The 22685-nt window shown below is 37.2% G+C and overlaps 1 protein-coding gene across 1 annotated transcript in view; it reads right to left on the bottom strand.

Annotated features, from left to right (window-relative positions):
* LOC149226603 (uncharacterized) overlaps nucleotides 1-16464 on the bottom strand; it is a 48871-nt gene extending 32407 nt beyond the window's left edge. The window contains exons 1-2 of the mRNA XM_089380244.1: nucleotides 15303-16464; nucleotides 13011-14834 (exon numbers count right to left, since the gene is read on the bottom strand). Of these exons, the coding sequence (XP_089236370.1) occupies nucleotides 13011-14834; nucleotides 15303-16464 (2986 nt within the window). The remainder of the gene's footprint in view (nucleotides 1-13010; nucleotides 14835-15302) is intronic.
* Nucleotides 16465-22685: the final 6221 nt, after the last annotated feature.

Raw genomic sequence — 22685 nt, forward strand, 5'->3', positions numbered from 1 at the left:
AAGTATTTGGCTAAGGTGGAAACTGTGCTACTTCTTGCTGTGCCTGGCAAATTCTGGAGAGCTATAGGACTCCCTTCTTTGGACCTGGCACGGGGGCAGTGTTTTGAAGCATGTCAGTGTTTCATGCTAGATAGGGGGGGTATGACAGTGGTGGGACTATAGGTCACTAGGGAAGCATAAAGAGTTATGTGTCTCGAGTGTGGCTCCCCAACAACAAGAAAGGTGTTGGTGGATTAGTATCTGGCTAGAGGTGGAAATTATTGGCCGCGGGAACAGGTGTTGGTTTTTTTTGGGGGGGGGAGGCTCCTTATAATTTCTTTTGGTGTTGGCGGAGGTGGCTTGGTTGAAGGATCGGTGCATTCTTTGGGAGTTTCGAAGTGGTATTGGGGCAAAAGGAGACCAATAGTTTGTGTTTGCGTTTGTTGGCTTTCTAGTGTTTCTTGTGCGACCAAGGCTAATCTGAAGCTGGCCTTGAGGTCTTCTCATGTGGCCAAAGCCTCTCCAACCCCACCTAGCTTAAAGGGCGACGGTTGTCATGGGGGCACTATAACTGGATGTGGTCATGGAGTTGGCAAAGTTTCAAGTGGGGGTCATCGTCGTGGTGGTGGCAAAGTTTCAAGCAGGGGTCATGGTCGTGGTGGTGGCGCGAATAGGCATAGAGGAAGGGGTGGAAGTAGGAGCCCCGTTGGGCATGGGCATGGGGGCCCTCCTCGTCATGTGGCTACGTCCAGGTCATGAGAGCAGTCTGTGCAGGAAATGTTGGAAGCTTAGGACAAGACTTGTCGGGAGGAGCATGAGGCATTATGGAAGCACTCTAGCAGCTACAATACTTCTAATGTCACCTCCGTGAGCAAGTGGTTGTGGTGTGGCGTGGCCAGAATCTTCTTTCGGAAAAGATGGACAAATTGGAAGCATGGCTAACTCATCTAGAGCAACATGTAGATTGCCGTTATCACACCCCCCCCCCCCCCACAAGGACAAGGCCAAACAATCCGATGTCCATCACTTCCGACAATTAGACATGGTGACTGGGGTGTTATGTATCTTACAGGTGTTTTGGTGTTTTTGTCCTCATTGGATTTGGGTGGTAGCCCTTAGTTTATTTTGGTTGTTTTGTAATGGTCAACAAACCTGGTCGAGGTGAGACCACTAATTTTTTGATATTGTATGTAAAATATTTTGACAATTAATAGAAAATCTGATTCATAAAAAAAATATAAAATTGACCAATATATTTTATATAAACAATCATATTAATAAAAAAAATAAAGATTTGAGGTATATTCATCTTTTTAAATTTTATACCAACAAAAAAATATATAATAAACATTTAATCTCTTTTTAATTTTTAAAACGAAATTATATTAATATTAATATTCCACAATTTCAAATTTTGATCCCCATATTTTATATTAATGTTTGATTTGACCAAATTTACTATTTTTATTTCACATGCTTGCATGAAATAAAACTTTGCATACATTGGAATAATCAATGTAGGATAGGGTTTGATTTTGTGGCCTTCGTATATCTACGCTCGTATTAATGTTCCACACTTTTGGGTTTTGATCCCTCCCAAGTTTCTTTGGTTCGACAAAATTTGGTATTTTTATCTCATATCCTTGAACGCGAAGTAAAACTTTGCATGGACATGAATAATGTAGTAAAATGTTTGATTGTGTGTTTTTTAATATTGGGTCTTTTTTCAACGAGGACAAAGTTGTATAGCTAGTGTTTTTAGCTGTTTAGTTTAAATATAACTATATATATATAAGTAAGTTTAGCAATGGTGAAGCTACATAATTGTCATTTTCAAGAATAACAGTTGAATAGGACAGGGAATTGAACGAGTGACTTAACAATACACCAAATTGTCGTCTATCCAAAACTCCATGGACAACTAAATTAGAATATTTAAAATATGGAATTGTTTTGCATTTTATTTATTTTAATTAGGATTGATTAATTTCAATCATATATTTATAAAATAAAAAATGGGTCTATTATTTTACTTTAATTTAATACATTGATTGATTAAATAGTTTTATTATTCTTTAATTGTGATTGTAATTTAATTATTTTTATTCATATGTAAATTTAAAATGTAAAAGAATTAAACTTTTTATTAGAGTAAAATATATTATTTTTAAATAACATTATTTTTTATTTGAATGAGGAAGTATTTGAATATTGAGATATTTCAATTTTGAATTTTCCCTCAATTATAAGTTCTTAGTATATGTATAGTAAAGTGTTTTCCAAAACAAAAAGAGAATTGAAATAAGATACCATGTAATGCAATGTTGAGTTAGCGGATTATTTTTAGTACGTTGTACGCATTGAGTCACTTGACTTAGGGAAGAATAGATGTCAAATTTCCCCTCTAACAACTTGTTATTTGTTGTATATGTATTGAAGAATCTTGCTATTTGTTGTATATGTATTGAAGAATCATGGTAGATGATATTTGTTAGTAAGTCATGCTTTACTTTACTAGCTTTTCAACATGTCACAGGTGGAAAATGCATATATTTTTATTAATGAACCAAATTAAGAAAAAGTGAGACCACATGACCCATTGTCACCCTTACTCTCCATGGTGTAATATATGCCATTATTGACTATAAAAATTCTTCCTCATCACTTCTTTTCTAGGAGCAAATGCATCAATCTCTCAAGTGTCATGTTATTGTTTCTTTAAGTAGATGATGATGGTAGAGAAAGATGTTGCACTTTACTCTAGAAAATTCAAGTCCTAGCTCATTAAAGGCAACTAAGAATGGGATCTTCAATGATAATTAGTCAATTGCTCCAATAACCACAAGTGAGATATTTAGTCATTAATTTGCAATCCTATACAAGTGAAAATAACAAAAACTATTTCTCAACTCAACTTACATGTGCATCTTCAATTTACTTCATTCTTCTCTTTACCTATTTCCATATTATACTAATTATATAAATATTGATGATGACAACCATGATGATTATTACTATTTATTGGTGTATTAGACTTTAAGAAAAATCACAAGGAAATGAATGATTTGTTTTATAATTTTATTTCCATTAAAAAAAATAAAGAATAAAAAAATAGAAGTTTTTTTAAATCTTTATAATTTTGATGAATTAATAAATTAAGAATGTCAATATTATTACAAATGTTTTAAAAATTTAATATGCACATATACATAACATTTTAAAAAAAGTTATTTTTATAATATAACTTTTCACTATAAAAAAACAAATTATTTTATTTCATAATACTTTAAAAATGATTTAATATTATATTAGATCATTAATATAGTGAAAGTTATTTTGTATGTTAACACCATTAATTATAATAAAAATCAAGTTCTGCCACTGCCATTATATTTCTCCAGAATCACATTTATTTACTCTAGAAAACTATGCACATGTTTTGATCGCTCATTCTCCATATATTTGGCTCAATCAGATCAGACTCTGAAGTAGATGGGACCCAGAGGGTAAGAGATCATGGCAATTATGTATGCAATCCACTGGCATCATTGATCTATGTAGCTAACCAATATTTCACATTGCAAGATTTAATGTGCCTAATTTAGATAGTTGTGTCAGATATTTACATTGAAACTACAAAATTTAAGTAATAAAGAGAAATTGTTGCGTGCGGGAACCAAATGTGTTTTTTTTACAAGTTCGGTTATGGTTTTATATATTCCAAAAAAGAGAGAGGAGAAAGCTTCTGATACATATGGGGCTTGAAAGAGTCATGTTGAAGGAGAATAGGTCGGGAACGCAATTCCAGGTACCTTTAGACATGAATCCAAAAATTCCAGAGTTTCCAACTACATTTCTGGCATACTGTTGTACAAACTATGAAAGAAAGAAAATACACTTACATAACATAACTTCAGAAACTAAGAAATGCGGGTGAAAATTCAAAACACTTATGAGGCATTTTAATATTTGTTTACAGATTGATCTTGTTGAGATCTTTGTTTACTGCTCTGATAGTTGGAGTTTTCTCCCTTCTGATTCAGAGTAATGTTTTTGAGGTAGCTGACTCTCTCCTCTAGGTGAGTGCACTAGTTGGTGAGAGAGTATATTTCAGCCTTCTGACTCTCCAGTTGTCTCTTCAAAGCTAAGTTTTCAGATCTCACTTGAATATTTAAGTCTTGGATTGTCTCTCTTACCTTAATGATCATGAATTTGTGAGCTCAACATGTAGTGCATTTCTCATTTTGGGAAGCTCAGTCTACTGGATTCAAGTCCATGGCTGAGCGGTCTTCTGCTGTCTTATGATCTGAAATATGATCCTCTGTGGTATGTTGGTTCTTCCTGTTGTCTCTGCTGGGTGAAGGCACTGTTGTTGTTCCCCGGAGCTTGATAGGATGATGCCTATGGACCTTCTTGTTGATTGGATGAAGATCCAACTTCCCTTGATTAAGGCTCCAGTCTGCTGGCTTGATTTGATACAGGAGGCAAAAGGAGGCTAGCTTCACTGAAGAGAAAGTGAAAATGGAGGAGTGAAGAAAGTGGCCAGAAATGAGAGCACATATGGGCAAATAGACAAAGGAAGAGCAGAGCGAGGATAGCTTGAGGCTCATGATGGGATTCCGAGCATGAGGGGAGCAGGGGAAGCAATCCAAAGGCAACGGGCATTTAGGGGACGACTTAGGATCGCAGAGAGGGAGAGCGAAATGGCACAAGAGGGCTAATGGAACATGGAGAAGGAGGAAGGAGCACGGGCAGAGAAAAAAGGAGGGGACAACAAAATGAAAGAGAGAATGATAGAGTGGGAGATCCACATGTAAATCAAAGGAGGATCGAGGAGTGAAGTGAGGAGTGGGAGGCTCAAAATTTAAAGGAGAGGGGGGAGCGATGGAAGGCCAATTCAACTGGGTAGAGATGGTGACCTGGGAAAGCCCAATTAGAGGAAAGAAACATAACTTAGATCAAATGGAAGAACAATTTATGCACAGAATGATGAGAGTGGAGTCATGAGATCTCCATGACCTGTCAGCCATAAGGGAATCTCTACGAGGATAAATGTGGGTGCTCCAGATTACATAAGTGTTGAAACTCAAAATATAATCTTTGGAAGAGATTTTTGACATGAAATTCAAACAGGGACGAAGGACTAAGAAATAGGCGTGAAGAACACCTCCTCAACTACTCTTGTTTCTCCTTCAGGCCTGGCTATTGCCAAATTGGCATGGTGGTCAGCGGAGCTGTTCTTTTCCCGCAGGATGTGTTTAAAAGTGACATTTCCCAGGTCTTCCATATTTTTCCTTATTCTGTTGAGGATTTGGTGCATGGCAGCATTTGGAGGGGTTCTTCTACTGATCATTCCTTCAATGATGATAGCTAAATCTCTCATTATAATAGGATCTCTAATTTCTTTGTTTTTAGAATCTTGGTGCCCATTAGCAGGCCATAAGCCTCGACCCTATTGTTAGAGGCTTCCTCCAACCCCCACTCATAAGTGACCAGATTATTTCCGCTTGGTTCGAGGAGGATCCCTCCTGCACCAGTTCTACCCGGATTGTTTTAGGAGGAACCATCAAAGAAAAGATAATGGTTGTTCAGATTTCCTTTCCATGTTGAAAATTATTCCTTATTTAATCTAATTTTCCAGTTTTGAGTTGGGGGTCTAACATTGGGATTGATATTCCAATTACTTCTGATAGTTGCTTGGCTGATCCAATTCCTTTCTTCTTGCTGGAGGTTGCTACTGTCTATTTCTTTTAAACCTTTCATGTTTAGAAATTCTAAAGTGAGGCCCCAAGTCTTTGACAAAACTCTTCCAATATTTTGGGTTTGGTCTTTGAAGATGTTTTGATTTCTTGAGAGCCAAATCTACCAAAAGAGAAATGACAAGAGACTTTCCCATAACCTTTTGATGGTTTGCTTGTTCTTCAATGAATATGGGTATTTTTTTTTCCATTCAGTGAAGAAGTCATTAAAGGTTGTAGAGAAGTTTAGCTCCATTTCGAGAGGGCTTGTGAGCCGCTTCCAACACTCTCTAGCAAAGGGGTAATCCAAGAAGAGGCATTGAGTGGATTCTTCTTCATTTAGATACATTGAGAACCTTGACAAGCCAGAGAATCCATTTCTTTTGAGGTTATCGACTGTGAGAATTCTGCCTTTTAGGAGAGTCCAGCTAAAAATCTTGACTTTGGGGAGGCTTTCTATCTTCCATATAGATTTCCAGGGGGCCCAATCTGTTCATCTTGCTATGCCTAGAGAATGATGTATCCAGAATTGACTCAGTAAGCACCCCCAATAGGATCCTAAATAAATGTGTCTTCAACTTCCAGATTTGTTGGGGATGATCCTTTGAGATGCACTACAACAAAACCCTATGATTAGCATCCATTTTTTCTTCCTTTTTTGCGTCTAGAGCCCATTTTCGGTGCTCTTTGTGTCCATTTATTAAATATGGTGCAAAACTTGATGCAAAGTTTGCATCGAGTTTTTCACCAGGTCTTACACCAAGTTTAGCACCAGGTATTGTAATAGTTTTTGCACCAGGTTTTACACCAGGTTTGATGCCAAATTTTATGCCAAGTTTTGTGCCATCCTTTGCACCATGTTTTGCATCAAGTTTGCACCTAATTTTGTTTCGCCAAATTTTGTATCCTTTATTGCATCCACCTTTTGCGCCTACACTTGCATCAACTTTTGCATCATCTCTTGCATCCTCTTTTGCATCATTTTTTAAATCATTTTTTGTATCCATTTTTACATCATTTTTTGCATCCCCTTTGCATCAAGATTTGCATCAGGTTTTGTGTCTCATATTGCATACTTTTTCATCGAATTTTGTTGCATCAACTTTTGCATCCTATTTTTCATCCATTGTTGCAGCCATGTTTACATTCACTTTTGCATCCCTTTTTGCATCTTCATTTGCTTCTATTTTTGCATTTATCATTACATCCACTTTTGTTGTGACACTATTTGTGCCATGTTTTGTACTTACTGTTGTACCCACATTTGCTTCCAATTTTGCATCCATCTTCGCATCCACTTTTGCATCAAAATATTGCATCTATTTTTGCATCCACCTTTGAGTTGGATTTTGCATCTCATTTTGTACCTTCTTTTGCATCTACTTCCATTGCATCAATATTTGTTATCCAAATTTGTTTCTGTTTTTTCACCCATGTTTGCATCCACGTTTGCATCCCTTATTGCATCTTGTCTTGCATCCAAGTTTGCATCTTCTTTTGTGTTTTTTATTACATCCACTTTCTCATCCACTTTTGTTGTGCCACAATTTGTACCATATCTTGTGCCTATCATTGAAACCCACATTTTCTTCCAATTTTGCATCCACATTTTCATCCTCTTTTGTGTCCAAGTTTGCATCAAATATTTTTTTATGTCTTTTGCATCCCATTTTGCATCTACGTTTACATCCACTTTTGATGCATCCAATTTTTCATCTAATTTTGTGTCCACTATTGCACCCATGTTTAGTCCATGTTTACATCCATTTTTTAATCCAAGTTTGCCTCCTTTTTGCATCCAAGTTTGTGTCTTTTTTTTGTTCATTGTTGTATCCACATCTATTTCACAACAATTCATGCTAATTTTTATGCCTACTATTACACCCATATTTTCTTCCAGATTTTCATCCATGTTTTCATCCTATTTTGTGTCCAAGTTTGCATCAACTATTGCATCTACTTTTTCATCAACTTTTGTGTCAATTTTTTTATCTTGTTTTGCATCTACTTATGTTGTGCCCACTCTTCATCCAATTTTACGTCTATTGTTGCCCCCATTTTTTTTGAATTTTGCATCCATTTTCCAACAATCATATATTTTTTTCATTGATGATATTTCTTATGACATTAACAATTATGAACAACTCATGACAATGTCAATAATTATGATGATGATGATAATGAATATGATGACGATAACATGAATTGTGATTATTATGATAATCAGAATGATGATAAATACGATGGGGCTTACAATGAAAATGATGATGGCGATGCTAATGACCTTGGACAATCTTCCCAATTTTTAAATGTTGTCATGGTCATAATCATAATCATTATCTTTGGAGTCATATTCAAAGTCATCATCATTATAATTATTTTCATCTTGGTAATAATTAACAACAATAATGGCATGAATGATGATTATGATGTTCATGATGAAGTTGACAACAATGATGATAGAAATTACATTAATTATGATGATGGGGATGATGAAAATTATAATGGTGATGATAATGGTAGTGATGATGATCATCATCGATCATCTCTAAAAAATAAAGTTGTCATTTATCTTGCATATATCATGTGTCCTAACAACCCTTTTTGAGCAGTCGTAATATTTTTTGGGTTGATGATATTTCTTACGACACCTATAATTATGAACAATTGACAACAATGTCCATAATCATGATGATGATGATGATGATGACGACGACATGAATGGTGATTATGATGATAATGCAATGATGAGATTGATGGTGGTGATGATGATGACAATGAAGATGATGACACTCCATCTAAACTAGGGAGGTACTCATAATGAGACAAAAAAGTACTCTCAAGTTGAAATATTCATATAAGAAGGGATCTAGATTGATAAGCATCAACGATGCTTTACATCATCATAGCCAACATTGTCAAAATAGAAATGCCTTGAATAACAAGTTCTATCTCTCCATTAGATCATAGCACAATGTTGAGAGGCATAAATTTGGACACCACTGCCTCTTTAGGCACTTACCCCACTAGGATGTTCATCAGGCATTTCCTCGCATGATCATTTCCTAATCCACTGTCATTATATTTGACACCAGGAAATGTTGATCCTCATGACTATTCTTATCTTGGATTAATGTACTTGACTTATGGCAGTTAGTCCTACTCAAAGCACAAATTCTCAAAGAATATTGGTCCCAGATGTTTATCTAATCCACCATTCTCCCTACTGGTGTCTTTAGTAGGCTTACGAATGTTAGTTTCGACCATAGTACACGACAAATGGATAATATGGTGTCAATGCTCACTCCCTCTCAACTAGGGAGGAGACATCCACAAGCATAAGTGTTTCTCAAGAAGACCCATCATTTTTATAGAGAATAACATCATTAATTTGTTTTCATCGCATGACGCCTTTATGATTAAGCATTCATAGATTTGTGGCAAAATATTCCCCCTTTTTTCATTTGTAATGAAAGAAAATAAAAAAGTGAAAGCCAAAATCATTAAAGATACACTATAATGATTTATCTAAGTCTAAACTCTAAGGTTGAAGTGAAAATTTATGTAAATATTATATCTATGAGTTGTTCAAAACTTATGAAAACCTTATTCCCTAAGTCCTATATATAAGAAAAATCAATAGAAAGAAAAATAAGGCCTAATGAATGGTAACTCATGTATTCACATCCTCTTTGGAAAACATATGAATATATACACTCCTAGTCACACTTGATCACATGTTTGTGATGGTTAAATCATGAAGTCCTCTTTTCCCCTTTCATTTTCATTTCATCATTTAAGCACCTTATTGAGGATCTAGGGAATTTTTCTTGCCTAAGGGTTTCACATGTGTACTCTTGGTTTAATTATGTCACACTATGGTCAATAATGTGACGGAGTGAAATAATTAAGTTTGTGGAGTTATTAGAACAATGTATTAAGTTAGTCACCACACAAACATGTATTACATCTCATTGATCCACATGTGTGGGTTGGAGACTCATAGCTTGAGAACGTTAATGGATAATGCTTTAGGGCTTTGATGGTATATCTTACAAAATTTCTTGGTAAACATTGTGATTCATCCTTTCTTTTCCTCGAGACACTTGATAATATTGAAGTCACTCCCAATAATCCATGGAGATGTGGAGTATAAATTACTTGTGCTGGAGATAGAATTGAGAAATAGAGGTTTTCCATTTGCGATATTGGAGTCATAGACATTGGATACATGGTAGTAGTCCCAGATGTCAACTAACTAGAATTATATTGTCATAATGTGAAAAGAGGTAAACATATTGGTAACCTTGATGTCCTGATCATTCCAAATAATAGCCATTCCACCCGAGTATATCTAGTCATCAATCACTACTACTTGGAAATTCCTCCCCCATTTGCTAATTATATGAGGTAGAACCTCACTTAATATTTTTATTTCTTATATCAACGTTATTGATGGGTGCTTTGTGTACCATTTTTCTTTTAGAAGTATTTGTTTTCCTTTACTATTGAGGCCTCTCATGTTCTATGAGACTATTTTCATGGAGAATTTATAGAGAAAGGAAGTATAATGTGACTAAAAGAAACATGTTCCAAGATTTAAGTTCTTGGACAATGCCACTTCATGACTCCTATATTTCCTTAACCTGGGACTTAATGGTGAACTTGATAGCCTTAAGGGAAATTAACCAATGAAAATCTCAAAAAGAGGTGACTTTTGACTTTATCACATACAAGTTAATATACTAGAAAAAATATCCATAAAAATTTCATCAATCAATGAATCTTTAAAAACAATATCCAAAACTATTTCATCAAGCAATGAATCATTACATTATAAATTACAATCTATAAACTTTTTGGGAACTTTTTGCTAAACCATGTTCAAAACCAACATATTTAATATTACTATTTAACAATAATATGCACAATAACACATTTTCATAAATTAAATAACATGTTACCAATCCTAAGAAATGTCACTAACATAAAACTAAAAAGCATGCAACTAATGGGAGTGACCACTCAAGGCCACCATAAGACAATTAATCTATTAAGACAAGGATTAATGGGGAAAAAATATACAAAGGGCAAAGGAAAACCTATTTTAACTTTATTGTTGTAGATTTTAACCCCATATAGAAATTACCTGCATACGAATTCTAAAATACCAAAAAATAAACAATGCGAGAGAATAACACATAAAACACATATACACAGAGATTTTCCCCTGGATCCCAAAACCGGGACTATCAGCTTGATTTTTCATTATGTTCCTTTCAATGTTACAATACAAATTTATACATGCTGAAGCATCCAATACCATGGACTGAAAACCATCGCGTTCAAAACCATGTGCGAAAAATCATGCACAAAACCATAGGTAGGTCCGCCCAAGCTAACATAGGGTCCAAAACCAAAAATTTTCAGGGCACTGCCCCAGACCCCATAGAGTGGGGTTACTTGCACCCCTCAAACCCCCTATGATTCCCCCCGCTACGCAATCAGTGCAACGAAGGGGTGGCTCTGCCCCCCTTCTAACCCCTCGGTTAACTACGTGGGCTAGTCGTGGAAAGAATATAACACAACCCAACAATTGTTTTATTAGGTGCAAGTTGAACATCTCAAGATATAATGAAGAGCATAATTAATTTTATTGCATTAAGAAAACCCAAGCACATTATATAACTTACCAAGGAAGAGATGTATAATACCCATCTCAGCGACAAGATGCATGGCATTAAGTTACTTTTTTTATAGATAATTTAAACTTATATCATAAAATCACAAATTTAGCATGAATGGATGTTTAAAATCCATTTTTATAAAAATAAAATATAATTTTTGTTATAAAAAAAAAAACCAAAAACTAAATATATATTTTTTAGAAAATAAAAAAATACTAAACTGAATATATATTAAAAAAGAAAACTAAACTTAAGCAAATAATTTTATTTTATTTTATTTTTTATTTTATTTTTTAATTTAAAATATTTTTTAGAATTTTTTTAAACACTCCCCTCCATTCTAAGAAGCAAAAATAATAATAGAAATAAGGACAGACCAAAAATATTCCTTTCCTTGGTAAGTTTTTCCCACCATTCATTCCACTCACTCGAGTTATTTCATAAAACAGAGATAAGTGTTATTTCACACTATTTTGGCAAAGCCTATTGAGCTTCTATTATGATATATCTATTACTTGATGAAGTCCTTGATATATTGATCAAGTTTTGATTCCTTGGAGATTAATTAGAGCAAAGAAAGCATGGGTACTCTTAATTCCAAGTTCAATGCCTCTAATGGTGGACACAAGGCAAGGGAGGAGTTGCTATCATGGTCATAATTCCAAGTTCACTGTATCTGATGGTGGACGAGGCAAGGGAGGGGGTTGCATTCATGGTCATGGTCGTGGAGTTTTCTCTTTTACATTATATTTAGGGAGTTCAAAGCAATTTGAATGGAATCATTGTTGTCACTAGGTATAATGGATTAAGTGTGATAATGGATAAAATGAAGTAATTATTTGTGAGCATTTGTTCTTTTTTCCGGGGAAAATAGAGTTCGTAATTTCTATTAAAAAGTAGATAATAGAGATTACATGCTGTTGATGCCAAGGCATATGCAGTAGTGTGGCGTAGCCACTGTTCAGTAATATTTACATAAAACTGTCCTGTAGGTGTCACTATGGATACGATGGGGCTGTATCCAATACAAAAATATATAACAGTATTACATAGAGGTTCAAAAATATGCAGAGTTTTGAGGTGTATAAACCTCGAGCCAAGAACTAACAAAATAACGTCGATCAGAGCCATGCAGATATATACAAAAATTGACAAGTGGATCAAAAATTTCAGATGGGGAGGATGTCCCCATGTTGTAGACCATCAATATAGGGACGGTGGTAGAACCTGTGCATCCCCACTGGACTGTATTCTTCAATCATCCAATCGCCTAGAGGCCGATCCGCCGCTTCTTTCGAGAGCCGGTCAGCAGTTGTATTTCTTTCCCTGTAGATATGAGAAACAGTGATCCGGTCAAAATGTGTTTTGAAAAAAACAATTTCTTCCAAGATGTGTTTCAAAGAATATGTATGACAGATAGATTTATTATTTGCCCAATCAATCACTATCTTTGAGTCCCCAAAAATTTGAACTTGTCGACAATTTTTAGATAGTGCAAAATATAGTAGATGTCTCAGTGTAATAAGCTCAGCATGATTATTGGTACCCGGACCGAGTCCCAATCTCAGGTGGAAATAATGTGTTTCTGTTATATGAAATAGAATACCCCCTCCACAACCATGAGCCGATGCAGCCCCATCGAAATAGGCCCAAGGCATATCCCTGTTAATAATTTCGGGCGTGATATTCCTGGGAGGATTTATTTTGTTTTCAAATGGAATTTCTGTGTAAGCTGCGCAAATGGAAGGCGGAAGAAGCTGCCAGTTAACCCTGCCCTCCTCAAATATGATGTCGTTGCGCTTGTTCCAAATGTACCATGACACCACTAACGGAAGATTTCTTGCCTTTTCCGAAGTCACAGCAGTCCACCAATGCGCCCAGGCTGTGGGAATATCATCTGCGTGCCAAGCGGTGGTGATATTGAGGGACTGTTTGACCTGCTGCCAAATGTCTAAAGTGACTTCGCATGTGAGGAATAGGTGGGACGTAGATTCCTCCGCCTTTCTGCAGAGTACACACCAGGTAGGTCCAGCAAAAGCCCGGTTTTTGAGGTTGTCCCCGGTTGGTATTTTATTCGCCAATATGTTCCACATTAGAAGTCTGGCCCTAGGCTGTGCTTGAAGCTGCCAGATATCCGACCACCAGTTTTTGTGAATATCAGGCTTCTTGGCCTCAATGATCTTTAAGTAGCCGAGCTTTGGTGCATATATTCCAGATTTAGCAGGTGCCCAAATGAGTTCATCTTCCTGCTCATGTAGCTTGATATGTGTTTCAGAGAGTGCCTGAATGTATCTTTGCCAATGTTCGGTCCATTCATCTGTCAAATGCCACTGTTGATCCGTTACCCATGCCTGAGTGAATATGGTAGATCGATGTGGGTCACCAACCTGTGCTAGATATTTGATGCCCCTATTGTTGAGGTGTCGGATCAGGTCTTCCGGCAGGAGGTGAGCGTTCCCTGACCCAGGCCAAGGGTCTAACCCTATACGGACTTGTGCTCCATTACCTATTTTCCATAATAGGTTATCCTTGATGAGTGGCAAAGCTTTTAGAGTAGCTCTCCAGATCGCAGATATGCCCTGATAATTCCATGATGGTCTGCGAAGCCAATCAGTGATATTGGAAGGCCAAATGTATTTTTTATGTATAACTTCGGCCCATAAACTGTCCATCTTGAGGAGTGACCAGCCCTGTTTTGTTGTTAAAGCTTGTGCAAATTCTGAGAGGGATTTAAGCCCCCACCCACCCCATTCCTTTGGCATGGAGACGAGGGACCATCTTGTCCAAGCAAATATCTTTCCCTTTTTATTACCATTCCACAGGAATCTGTTACATATTTGTTGTATTTTTTGTAAAATGCCTTTCGGAATCCATGTGAGGGACATCCAATAAACTGGTGTGGCCTCAAGTACTGATTTGATCAGCTGTAACCTGCCAGCTTTTGACAGTAATCGGTGGTGCCAGCAGGTGATCCTTTTTTCAATTTTGTTAATAAGCCACACCCAGTGTTCAGTTTTATATCCATCCGGCCTTAATCTGAATCCGAGATATTTGATACCTTCCAGTAGATTATTTTCCAGGAAGGGAAAGAACTGCATAGCCAACTGAGTTTCCTGTTGTGTACATCTCATCAATGATCTGGTGGATTTGTCCCTGTTGATTTCCATGCCCGTAGCTTTACAGAAAAGTAGGAGGATATTATATAAAGCAGTGCTATCTCGGACGCTACCATTGAGAAAGATAAGTATGTCATCTACGAACAATAAGTGGGTAAGGGAGAATTGATCAGTAATTTTGAGACCACTTAGCTCCCCATTCCTTTTTGCATCCTCAATGAGCCTACTCAAGCCCTCCATAACAATAAGAAAGAGTAGTGGGGAGAGTGGGCAGCCTTGCCTGATTCCCCTGTTGATGTAAAAACGATCTGAGGCTGCGCCATTTATGAGGATGGCAAAGGAGACAGAAGATACACACCCCATAATCCAATTTATGAACAGATGAGGAAAGCCCAGATGGATAAGAATCATTTTAAGGTATAGCCAGTTAACCTTGTCAAAAGCCTTAGCAAGGTCAATCTTTAAGGATACACCTTTGAGGTTTTTCAACTTGATGGAATGTAAAGCTTCCTGGGCGGTGCCTATGGCTTCTTGGATATGGCGATTTTGGAGGAAAGCAAATTGTTCAGCAGATATATGAGAGGATAGGATCGGTTTAATACGGTTGGCTATGATCTTGGCAATGATTTTGTAGAGGCAATTACAGAGGGAGATAGGGCGAAAATCATTGAAGGATGAGGGGTCATCGGATTTGGGAATCAAGGCAATGAAGGTCTGATTCATAGGCGGATGAATGTGCCCCGAGATCCTGCTTTCCTCGACAACTGCTAAAAGGTCCGCACCCAGCAGATCATAAAAAGCCAGGTAGAATTCCACAGGCCAGCCATCTGGTCCCGGACTCTTGTCTTTCTTAAACCATTTAAGTGTACTTTCCAGCTCCTGTGTAGTGACTGGATTTGTGAGGTCTTCAATATCTTCCTGTCCAACAAAACGAGGGAACTTTTCTGCTAGTCTAATGATATCTGGTAGGTTTACAGCATTTGGTGCCGTGAAGAGACTCTTGAAGTGTGTTACCCCCAGGCTAGCCAGTTGCTGGTGAGTAGTAGCCCATCCATCTGGTTCCCTTGGTAGCCTCCAAATGGTGTTTGATGCCTTTCTGCCATTGGCAAGGTTGTGAAAGTATTTTGTATTACAGTCCCCCGCTTTGAGCCAAATGGCTCTGCTTTTAAGTCTCCAATGCTCCTCCTTTTCTTGTAAGATTTTTGCTTTTTGCCCAAGCAATTGGTTTAGTAGTGCTTTGGAAACGTCGGAATGATAACCAGTCCCTCTCTCATCAGTCAATGAAGCTATCTGAGCTTCAGTATCTTTCAGAATCTGTTCATCTCTGTTCCTCTTAGATTTCGCCCAGTTCTCGGTCAATACTTTGAGCTTTTTGAGTCTCTCACAGAAATCATGCGCTTTCCTCTGTTCCCGCAGTGGGGGCAGTGATGCCCAGAAGTCCGTGACCAAATTGATATATTCCGGTTCTTGGAGAAAGCCAACAAAGAATTTAAAGGGAGACCGCGGCTTTGAATTGTTGTCACTAATCTGAAGAAGAATCGGGTGGTGGTCAGAGAGCCCCCCTGAACTAACCCATTGTCTGTATAAGGGGCAATTCTGAATTAGTTCCTCATGCATCATAAACCTGTCCAGTCGCCTCCCCAGAGCAGCCTCACCAGTGCGCTGATTGTGCCAAGTAGGTAGCTTCTTATTCATGGGAATATCCACAAGATGATGTGAGTCTAGGATCATTTGCATTTGATCCGCGATAGGATCACACTGAGCATTATGTCCCCAGGATTCTCCAGCTCCCAATGAGAAGTTGAAATCCCCCCCTATCACTGTATTCCTTGTGATATGGTTACCATTGAGGAAATCTTGCCAGTAAGGTAGACGATTCTGGTTAGGCCCATAAATATTGATAATTCTGATCGGAATACCCAGGTCACCCAAGATTATATCCATACCGAGGAATCCTCTGCCCCCCCAGGCAGAGAGTGGCCTACATTTCCTTGGGTTGATACCAATGAGTAGTCCTCCAGATCGACCACACGCATCCAGACCATGTAAAATCCATCCAGGAAGCAAAGCTTGTAGACATCTCACCGCCACCTCAGATGTGCACAGAGTTTCTTGAAGAAAAATGATATCACACCTAGATTCATGTAGGAGTCTTTTCAGAGCCAATCGTTTTTTGGGGTTGGCTAGTCCCCTACAGTTGAAGGAGAGCCAGATCATGGGACACCACAGGTCATGGGCTCAATAGCTCTAAGTGCCCGTTCAATAGTAACTTGTCGCCCCATGGCGACATCTGCAACAGCATTTAGCTTTGCTGAAGAAATTTGTGAGGGTCTGCCTCGCTTTTGTTTACGGTGGCGTCCAGGGGATGAACCCAGACCTAATATACGAGGCCGTGCACGAGGTCTCAGGTGATAATGATGTGAGCCGGATTCACCCGGAGAGGATGGAGAGTCAGAACCGCCCAGAGTCAGATTGTGCGAGGGAGGGGTGGTAGAAATGGCGGGTGGAGGTGGGGCGATGGTGCAGAGTATGGAGGGGAGGGACACAAACTCAGAATGGGGTGCATGCAAAGAAGAATTTACAAATGATTGCATATCAATAGAGAAAGATTGAGAAAAGGTGGGGGTGGAAGCATTACCCGGACGAGAAGGTGCAGCCTCCGCCGGTTTAGTAGCAGCCACAGCGGTCTTTGAGCGTGTCCGCGGCGGTCCTGGAGCAGCCGATGCCTTCCGTCGAGCATTCATTGAAGCGCTATCCCCCTTCTTCTTGGATGGGGTCTCCTGTTGTGTCTGTGCACCTTCCATTGGTATATTATCTCCGGCATTTTGATCCACAGTGGTCTGTTGACGAGGTCCTTTGGTGTCCTCAGAAGTCACCCCCGAATTCAGTGGACAATCCTTGTAGAGGTGACCAATTTTGTGGCATCTACGACAACGGAATGGTACGCCTTCATAATCAAGTGGCTGTTTGCGGGAGACATGGCTGTGGTGCAGGGTGATCTTTTCCTCCAATCCAGGCCTGGTGTCCAAATGGACTAGAATTCGAGCCATTGTCCTGATACCCGATTTCTCGTACGTCCTGTCGTGCTCCAGGTAAGTGCCTAGAGTGTCCCCAATTTTTTTGAATGTATACTGATTCCAAAATTGCCATGGCAACCCAGGAAGACGAACCCAAATGGGACCAGCCCCCAGTTGTTCTCGTTCCGGGTCAAATAGGGGATCCCACCGTTTGAGCAAGACTGGCGCGAGCTCAATGTGCCAATATTGGGTAAGGACCCACTGAGTGTATTCGGGCCGGTGAAAATGCAGGGCGAACCAGCCCCTTGTAAGTACCATAATATCTGGAAGTTCTTTAAAGAAAGACCCCCAAATCTCTTCCACCCAAAGCTTGAGTCGCTCCGCAGAGTATGTTCGGCCCCGAACTCTGCCAACCAGGACCTTACGAGCAGCGTCCATTACATCCGGAAGTGGTGCTTCAGGCCCAAAATTGATGTTGAAGTCAGAATCAATGGCCCGGAGGCATCGACCTTTTGTCACCTTCTCAGAGCGTTTGCCAAATGGAGTCCCCTTCAGTAGTTTGCGGCACGGGTCGGTGGAGCTGTGCTGGGCGGATGCAGCGGAGCGAACCGGAAGCGGCGGGGTAGTGAAACACCCTGAGCGAATCGGTGTGCGAGGGGTTGAATAGCTGGTGCCGGGGAGAAGGGATACAGTGGGGTGAATGGAGGGCTGATGTGCCTGCAGCATAAATGAAACTGATGGTGAATGAGAGCTCGATGGGGGCGGAGGCGGAGGGGGCGGAGGTAATACAGGGCGGAGATGGTACTGGAGCGGGGCGTCAAGGAAAGGCGAGCTCAGAAAACATGAGCCCAAGAGCTGTGCCGTCGCAGGGGAGAGGGGTGGACAGTCGAGGGGCGAGGAGTCCGCGGGAGTGAGAACCGGAGATTTGTTTTTACCTGTAGAGGACAAGTGCGGCTGTTGTGACGAAGCACCTGTCACTAAACCCAGCGCAACGCTCCGCGGTATCATTTGAGGCCGCCTAGTATGAGCCCATATATCTTGATGCGGCATGGGGTCCGCCTCATAGTCGACCAACTCCTCATCACCCATTTTATCTTGTCGGTAAGAAGGCGTAAACGGGGTTCGATCGGGGGGCCGGTCTGCGGGTTGTATGGAAGAGTCAGTGCGGCAGAGAGAACCCAGGGGGGGACCGCAGATGAGAACAAAACTCCGAGTAAACCGATGTAGATGCCGCGGTTCAAGCCGACAGTTCGCCCATAAACCGATAGCCAAAACTGCAAACCGCCATGGGTAGAGGTTCTGTAACAAACCCTAGTTAGGGTTCCACCATTGTCGCCTTCCTCCGCCGAGCTCCAGGGTGGATCGATTTTTCGTCTAGATTAAAAAGTTCTTAGTCTATCATTCGTGAGCATTTGTTCTTGAACGAACATTAGGATCCATTTTATTACAGAAAAAAGCACATGCATTAAAAACAACTCAATATTTCATGTGACATTCATATTATGTGCGACTTACTTTTCATTAAAAACAATTTACTTTTTCATGTGACATTATTTTTTTGTTAAAATTTCTTCTATTTCTAATTTGAATTACAATTGTAATTTGAAATAACGCTTCCAGTAAATATTAATTTACCAATTGTGCATGGAAATCATAAGAAACATTCACAATATAATATGAAGAACAAATGGGTACCTAGTTCATATGAATTAAAAAAATGCTTCTACTACTTAATGTGAATTACAAGTGTAATCTTAGTTGGATCTCCAATATATCTTAAGCCATATTTTCACTTTATTTTTAGTACTATTAAATGTTATTATCTCCTACCTCATTTTATTGTTAGCATTGTAATAAAAATATGCATTTTTCTATAGAATTAGTACTAACATGTAATATTGATTTTTTTTCCAGAACGCTACAGGTAATGACCACGAAGATGATGATATAGACTATGTTTAGATTACATCATATACATGAGAGATGATGATGAGGATGGTGATGGCATTGGTGATGATTATGTGGATGATATTATCAGGATGGTCAAGATGATGATCATGGAAATGATCATGAGGATGAGCTTGACTATGATTTTTGTGGTGCTAGCTAGCCTTTCATTGTTTTTTATATTTAGTTGGATGTCTTAATATGGTAATCATAAATTTGAATTTTAGTTGATTTGAATAATGATGATGATACTATCGGTACTATCTTGTTACCTTATGAATATGTTGAAAATTGTTTACAGATTTTTTATGAAGAATTATTGTGTATGATGAGATTCCTATTTTTTTATGGATGTTGTGAATTTACCTTAGCATAGTGATATCTATGAACATTTTTATTTGGTAATCATACATTGGATTTTAGTTGATTTGATTAAATATGATGATGATATTATCATTTTTATCTTCTTATTTTATGATATTGAAACTTATCAACATTATTTTGATGGAGAATTATTATGTATGATGATATTACTATCTTTTGATGGATGTTTTGAATTTACCTTAGAATAATGGTGTTCATGAAATATTTTGATATGATAATCACACATTTGAATCTTAGTTGATTTGATTAAAGATGATGAGGATATTATTAGTATTATGTTGTTACTTTATATATGTGTTGAAACCTGTCAATGCTTTTTGATGGAGAATGATTATGTATGATGATATTACTATTTTTGGATGTAATGCTATGAATTTGCCTTAGAATAATGATATTTGCGATAAGTGTTGATTTAGTAGTAATATATGTATATTGAAAATTGTCAATGATTTTTAATGGAGAATTGTTATATATGATGATACTGCTATATTTTTTATGCATGTTGTCAATTACCCATAAATTTCTTTACAAATACTAAGTTATCAATTTGAATTGTGATATCTTCTTAAATGTGTTATACATGAAAATACCTCCTCATCATCTTGGAGGAGAATACTATGTTGTTGGTTGAAATACCCCTTTCTCCTAAACTATATAAGACTATAATACAAGTTATGTACCATGAGGACCACGTTATCCTAGTCTATAACAAGTTGTCCCCTTCATCTAACTTTTCTTACCAAAATTATCACATTAGAGGAATTTTCAACTCAAAAATAGCCACCTAAGAAAAATTTAAGAAACTAATAAAATAATGCCATGTAAACAACTTTTTAATATATCATTTTTATTATTTTTTTACCAAAATTATCCAAATAAATGTCACATTTATCAAAATAAATGTATATGTATTTTTTATTTAAATTAATATATTAGCACAAGATTTAATAAAATTTAAATTAAAAAAGCAAATTCAAAATTCAAAGGAAATTTAGATTTAAATTTGAATTACCCAAATAAACGTCACTTTTATAAAAAATAACCGTCTAAAAGGAAAATTTAAAAAAATTTAAGTTTAAAAGGAAAATTCAAAATATAAATTTAAGTTAAATTTAAATTTAAGTTACTCAAATAAATGCACTTTTATCAAAATAACCATATATTTATATTTTATATTTATCAATACAAGATTTAATAAAATTTAAATTAAGAAAGTAAATTTAAAATTTAAATTAAATTTAGGATTTAGGATTTTATATTTAAATTTATTTATTTAGCACACCATGATTTACCCTTCATTGAAAACATTCTCTATATTCTAACTTTTATAGATTAAGATATTAATTTTAATTTTTAATATTTAATATAGTTTTGGGTCACTTGGGCACCATTCACAGTTAAATTAAGTTATATTATTAAAAAAAAATCGAGTGCCTAGTCACACTTGTATGTCTTTTAAATTTTAAAGGATTTTGATTGGCTTACACATTGTGACATGGAAATTCAATGTTAACATTTTAAAATGAAAATTCCTCTAATGCTCAGTCACGAGGAAAAAATCTCGAGTTAACTAGAATTTGACACTCTTGTTCACTTTCGGAAACTCATATGGCACAATGTGATCTCTTTATCCTCATCTTTAGATTTTTCCTAAAAAATAAAAGCATACAATAGTGGGAAAGAGCCATAAAGCATGGGGAAGCTTTTTCCTAAGCACAAAAGCATCTAAAAAGTGGAAAATGCCATTTTTATATGAGGAAACATTATTCACCCAAAAGATTTTGCCAAAATCGAAATAATGAGGAATTTGAGAAATATTCATAGCCTTCACTTTCCTATATATTGGAGGCTTGAGGAAAGGATGGGAATTCGTGTATTGTCACACTTCTGAGATCTATCTTGAGAGGGAGAGTTTTGGAGCTAGAAGTTGAGGGAGGTGTTGTTGCAACTGCATATGATGGTTGTAACTTTCCTCCAACTCCTTTATTAATATAGATCAATTGTTCTTCCTTCCATATAATACTATTCATTCTTTACTTATCTTATTTAACTAATGAATGTACTGGATTTTGGTTGATATTTATTTATTCAGTAATATTTATATGTTTATGATAGTTTCAATTATCAAGATATTATGTTGTGAAGTTTTATTTGTTCTCTCTCTTGTGTGTAGGACCAAGATTTGGAGCTAGCTACATTAAAAACTCCAACAAGACCTGCATGCGAGGACTCACATGAATTCATTCTCCTTTTCTTAATCTATACTCTACATCTTGATCTACTAAGAATCCTGAGCCTTAGAACAACCTTTCTCTTAATCAGTTTATCCTAGGTTTCTGTGATAAATTGAGAGGGTTTTATGTTCATCTAACTGTGCATTAAATCCTACAACAAAATGATATTTAGAAACTGTAATATATTTCACTATGTAATAAAATTAGTAAAATGGAAATAAAAGTAAAACTCTAAACAAGAAGCCAAAAGTGGATGTAACCATTAATGTAAAATTGGGAGTAGAATTGGATGTTAAACTAGCCATCAAAACAAGATGCAAATAATGACACAAAAGGGTTTTAAAGTAGGATTAAAAAATGGTGCAAAACTAGACACAAAGAAGGGAACAAAATATGGCATACAAAAAGATACCAAATTTGGCACAAACAAGGATGCAAAAATAGACACCAAAATGAGGATGCAAAGAATGGTGTAAAATTAGGATGCAAAATTGGGTGCAAAAAGGATGTAAGAAAAGACACAAAACAAGATGCAAAATGGGACTAAAAAATGGTGAAACTAAGTATGCCAAAAATGATGCAT

This window comes from Pinus tabuliformis, chromosome J (genome assembly GCF_031772625.1).
Source record: "Pinus tabuliformis cultivar Carrire ecotype Pingquan chromosome J, CPIR1, whole genome shotgun sequence".
NCBI classification, from domain to species: domain Eukaryota; kingdom Viridiplantae; phylum Streptophyta; class Pinopsida; order Pinales; family Pinaceae; genus Pinus; species Pinus tabuliformis.